The sequence below is a fragment of the Echinops telfairi genome, unplaced genomic scaffold (assembly GCF_000313985.2).
Source record: "Echinops telfairi isolate 266 unplaced genomic scaffold, ASM31398v2 ScPeMD7_7458;HRSCAF=8496, whole genome shotgun sequence".
In the NCBI taxonomy this organism is placed as follows: domain Eukaryota; kingdom Metazoa; phylum Chordata; class Mammalia; order Afrosoricida; family Tenrecidae; genus Echinops; species Echinops telfairi.
Window position 1 is genome coordinate 32,113,124 of NW_022111358.1, and position 4,914 is coordinate 32,118,037.

The window sequence follows — 4,914 nt, forward strand, 5'->3', positions numbered from 1 at the left end:
GCTTGCGCTCCCTGTTCTGGGTCCGCCCCCCAACTCTGTGAGCACTCCCCGGATGCTGACCCCACCCCGTAGCCACAGCCTTTATTCCGGGGGTCGCGCTGGAAGGAACAAGGCTGCCCTCTGCCCCAGACCGCCTCTCCTTCACAGGGACGCTATGGCAAAGCGGGCTCCGCGCCCCTCTCCTCCGGTCCACCCCACCCCCACCCACTTGCTCCTGAGAAGCCTCTGAAGGGAGCCAGACTGCGTGGGGCGAGGGGGCCGACAGGATAGCTCCTACTGGGTCAGTGGTTCTGGGGGACCAGGGCAGCCGAGGTTAGGGTAGCGGGAAGGGGGAGAAGGAGAGACTGAAAAGGCTATGGCTGTGACGTCATAGTATTTACCCCCCTGGCGCCCGGCCAGCGACCGCCCCCTCTGTGATACAAGTCTTGAAGCTGAGATCTAGAATCCCCAGCAACTGGTTCTAGGGGGTGCGACTTGGACAGGTCCGTACCCCACTCAGTGATCGAAGGTCCTGAGACCGCTACCCGACTGCGCGGAGTGTCTGCGACATCAAGCCCTTAGTGCGCGTTCGCCTGGCGATCGTGTCCTTTGTGCTTTTCATATCTATGAGACCACTAGAATAAGTGCTCGGAAGGTGAGCTGACAGGTGAGTAGGGTGCGCAGGCGTCCATACTTAATAGCCTGGGTGGGAGGCGGAGAGCAGGGAGCACAGCGCCGCTGGGCGGCAGCCCGGAGCATAACACACCAAAAGAAAGCTTTTCTGGCTCTAGATTTACCATCTACTTATCTCCTGGACTATCTCACCCTAAGAAATCCCCGCCCCGGAGATTCCGTATCGTCCCCATACCCCTCTGCAGTCCTGGTTTTTTTTTTCTTGAATATCAAGTTTTCACCTCAGTACTGCAGTTCCTTCTTCCAAGAAAGTTCCTTCTTCTCCTGGCTTACTTTGGTTGTTAGTTGTTGCGTCAGTTCCAAAGCCCCTTCTTCGGAACCCCCGACTCCAGGACATGACTCCCTTTTTTCTGCCCAGAGCCTGGCACGTGTTTGATGAGGTGAGTTGCATCTTTCTGAGCTGCCCCGCAGAACCTGAGCAGCCAGCTGTGGATTTCCACCAGGTGGCGCGAGGACCCAGCGTCACGTTTCTATGTCCACCAGGGGGCGCTGCAGCCCGCCTCTGGACGTCCAGGGAAGGCGAATCGGACTCGCGTCTAAGACGCACCTGATTGGAAGAGGCAACATGAAACTCTTTGCACAATCTTGAAAAACCCGTGCTGAGTGGCTGTAGTACAGAAGCCAAATGTGAAACGTGCCCTCCTATTGGTTCAAATTTCTCCCCTCGCTCCTAGTCCCCACACGGACTAGTTTGGTGCCCGGGGTCAGTCGGAAGCCGTCGGCTAGAGGCGAAAGCGGACACTGGTGTTCCGGCAGTGGACAGGGATGAGTACAGGGTGACCAAGTCGGGATGCAGAGATCCAGGGTGAGACACTGTTTGCCCCACCCTGACTCTTGCTTGCTTGCCCATTCCCGCGTCTAGGAGTTGGGGCTGAGAGACTAGCGAGAGATCTGGGGGTTTAGTGAATACTGGACCCTTAGCTTCTGCCACTCCGTCCACCCACGGGCTCCCGGAGGTCTACGGGGTCTACGGCACCCTGCCTCACCTACGCTGCCTTCAGGTAGGGGCAGGAGCCTTCCTCAACCCCTTCTTGGCATGCTGGGAGCAGCCGCGGTATCCCACTCTGGCCTTTCCTGGAAAGTGACTCCCAGAGGTGTGTGCGGGTGGGCCCAGGACGCCTGCCCTTTCCGAACTTGTTCTTGCAGAATCGTTCAAAAGTGGGGCTCTTTGCCCCCGGGTGGCCGGGGATGGGCACCGAAGATGAAGGCCCGGAGCCAGACTGCCAGAAACAGTTCCAGGCTGCAGTCAGCGTCATTCAGAGCTTGCCCAAGAACGGTGAGGCTGTGGGGACACCCTGGGGATCCATGTTTGTTTGGGGATGTCAAGCCTGCTGGATCTGGCTTTTGAAGCCCCCAAAGAAAGGTTCCTGCCCAGGCTGCCCTGTGGTACCCCGCAGCCACCCTACCCACTCCTGGACAGGGCACCTCATTGTCTCTGCCTGCTCCAAGAGTGGTTTCTCTCTCCACTTAGGGCTGAGGGTGATGCTCTGCCCTCCCTTTCTCACCCCTGCCTAGGCTCATACCACCCCTCTTATGAAGAGATGCTGCGATTCTACAGCTACTACAAACAGGCCACTGTGGGGCCCTGCCTGGTTCCCCGGCCTGGCTTCTGGGACCCCATTGGACGCTATAAGTGGTGAGCTCCCCATTGGCCGGGCAAGCAAGTCTCAGCTGTCAACCAGCCCGCTTACAGTCCTCTGTCCCCCAGGGATGCCTGGAACAGCCTGGGCAAGATGAGCAGGGAGGAAGCCATGTCTGCCTACATTGCTGAGATGAAGGTGGTGGCGCAGAAGGTAAAGGGGTAGTCTGCTGAGCCCCCTACCCCAGTCACCTGCCTTAGACCCCTCTAGTGCTGACCCTTTATGTTTCCTGCACTGACCCCATGAGTCTCACCTTCATGTTGCCACCCCACTCCACCCTGCCTTTCCCTGGTCCCCGGCCTGCCCCCACAAACAGGCCCCTCACCCACAGGTGATCGACACGGTGCCACTGGGCGAGGTGGCAGAGGACATGTTTGGGTACTTTGAGCCACTCTATCAGGTGATCCCTGACATGCCAAGGCCCCCGGAAACCTTCCTGAGAAGAGTCACAGGTCAGGCGCCCAGGAGCTGAAGGGGGCTCAATTGGGGGTGGGTTAGAGAGTTCCAGGTGATGATGCTGTGAGAACCCCAGTCGAGACCCCCAGTGACATGATCTCAGGCAGTGTTCGGGGCTGGTGGGGAGCAGGGGTCTCCTCCCCCCAGGCCCATCTCAGTGCAGTGTCTCAGCAGATCGGAAAGAGGAAATCCTGAATGGAGATGTTGGGGTTGACTCAGAGCCTCCCTGTCCTCCCAAGGAACTGGCCCCTCCCAGCCCAGGTCAGTACAGGGGCAGAGAGCCAAATCCAGGTACGGCCCCACAAAGCGGGCTAAGATGGGCCGGGAGGCTGGGTGCCAGGCCTTATGCTCACAGACCTTGAGCCCACTTGGGTTTCTTGTGCCAGTGTCCCTACTGGCCCACGAGCAAGTCCTCTGTCCAGTTGGATGTTCATCTCCTCCCTGTGTAGGGCCCCCTCTTATCAATCACTCCACTGCCGTCCCCAGACGCCCTGCCACCCCGGGAACTGGACTCTGAGGTGTTCTGTGATTCCCTGGAGCAGTTGGAACCAGAGCTGGTGAGGCCCCCTCACTATGCATCTCCTAGCCCCTCACAGACCTGCCTACTTCCACCACCCCAGGACCTTGTCATTCATCTCAGCAGGTGTGGGAAGAGAAGAGGGCAGCACCTGCAGGGGGCCCTGATCCCTGGACCAGCCCCAGGCCCCCGAGAGAGAAAGGTGAGTCCTAATGACCTCTCACTCTCCTCTGCGCTTCTGGCAGCTCTGGTGCCCAGACACCCCCCACCCCCACCCCCCGTCCTCCTAGGCCAGAGGGGAAAGTCCAGCACTGAGCAGAGGGTGCAACCTCGGTCACAGCCTGGGCAGGCAGAGTCTCTTCCCTCTACCCCAGCCCCATCACCTCCAGCTTCATGGGCCTCCCTGCCCCCTTCTAGAACTTCCCCTGTGCAGTGGCTCACAGGGCCACTGCCATATAGATTAGCTCTGAGCAAGTTACTCTGTGAGAAAAAGGACACTGTACTCTGATTTTCAGGTGACAAAATGTATCCCAGAGAAGTTAGTGCCTTGCCCCAAATCACACAGCTAGTGAGCAGTAGTGCTGCCATTCGAAGCCCTGGCAGCTTGTTTTGGGCCTATGGAGGACCTTTGCCGGGTCACACTTGGTACAAGGACTGTCTATGATCGCACCTCCCACCTGTCATCACCCTCCCCTGCCTCCCACTGAACCGCCTCCTGAGTCCCCTTCCCTGTGTCTGTGCTCTACAGAGGGCTTGGGGGGCAGTCAGCTGGGACCCCAGGATTTGGACTCGTGGCTGGTGGGAACCGTCCGGGCGCTGCAGGAGAGCATGCATGATGTCCATGGAAGATTGCAGAACCTGGAGAGCATGCCCCACCCCCACAAGCAGGTAAGGTACCCCCCCTGACCCCATTAAGACTGGAGGGCCACCCTGCCTGTCCCATCTCCAGCCTTCTCTCCCAGCCGCCTGTCGTCATCCCGATGCCTCCACCTGCCCACAGACTGGGTGACTCATGGTGCCGGCCGGGAGCAAGGGGGTCTGAAGGGCTCCACCCCCACTCTCTGTCTAGAGAGAACAGAGCATGAGAGCCAATCCTGAAAGTCTGGGGGCCGGGATGTCTGCTGTTTGCTTGAGGCTGCGGTCCTTGCCCCCCAGTCAGGCATATGTTCCCAGACTCTGGTTCCCCCTAAACAGATCAGCCCTTGCCTCCCTCACCCATGTCCTGACACCTAGGTCGCTCCCCTGCACAGGCCGTGGGGCCTGGGCTTCAGCAAAATAAGGAACAGCTGCCACTCCTTGAGTCCCAGGCCTGTTGCTTGCATCTCATTTCATCACACTTCAGCCCTATGAAGTAGATTTTGTGTCCACCATCTTTCTGCAGACCAGGAAACTAAGGCTTGAGGTTGAGTAAGTTTCCTAAAGGTGCACAGCTTGGAAGTGGGGGTTTGGGGGGACAGTGCTCACAGGTGCTTCCTCCACAGATCCTACCACATAGGGCATCCTTAGAGGGTTGCTCTTATTAAGTGTATCGAGGAATGATCGAGCTGGGACCCACCCTGCACTCTGGTGGACCCATTCTTGAAAGGCTGCAGGCAGGAGGGGGCTGAGTTGCTGGATATAGGGGGGGGG

The 4,914-nt window shown here is 58.7% G+C and overlaps 1 protein-coding gene across 7 annotated transcripts in view; it reads left to right on the forward strand.

Annotated features, from left to right (window-relative positions):
- The first annotated feature begins 1,030 nt into the window (after nt 1-1,030).
- ACBD4 (acyl-CoA binding domain containing 4) overlaps nt 1,031-4,914 on the forward strand; it is a 6,538-nt gene continuing 2,654 nt past the window's right edge. The window contains exons 1-10 of one of the 7 annotated variants that reach the window (XM_045299891.1): nt 1,031-1,052; nt 1,156-1,477; nt 1,819-1,948; nt 2,188-2,308; nt 2,381-2,465; nt 2,644-2,764; nt 2,943-3,029; nt 3,255-3,325; nt 3,409-3,487; nt 4,034-4,173. In XM_045299891.1, coding sequence (XP_045155826.1) covers nt 1,463-1,477; nt 1,819-1,948; nt 2,188-2,308; nt 2,381-2,465; nt 2,644-2,764; nt 2,943-3,029; nt 3,255-3,325; nt 3,409-3,487; nt 4,034-4,173 — 849 coding nt within the window. In that variant the 5' untranslated portion in view covers nt 1,031-1,052; nt 1,156-1,462. Of the gene's footprint in view, nt 1,053-1,155; nt 1,674-1,818; nt 1,949-2,187; nt 2,309-2,380; nt 2,466-2,643; nt 2,765-2,942; nt 3,030-3,254; nt 3,326-3,408; nt 3,488-4,033; nt 4,174-4,518; nt 4,693-4,914 lie in introns of those variants that run through there. The other 6 variants (XR_006680978.1, XM_045299893.1, XM_045299895.1 and 3 more) reach the window with 6 other exon arrangements.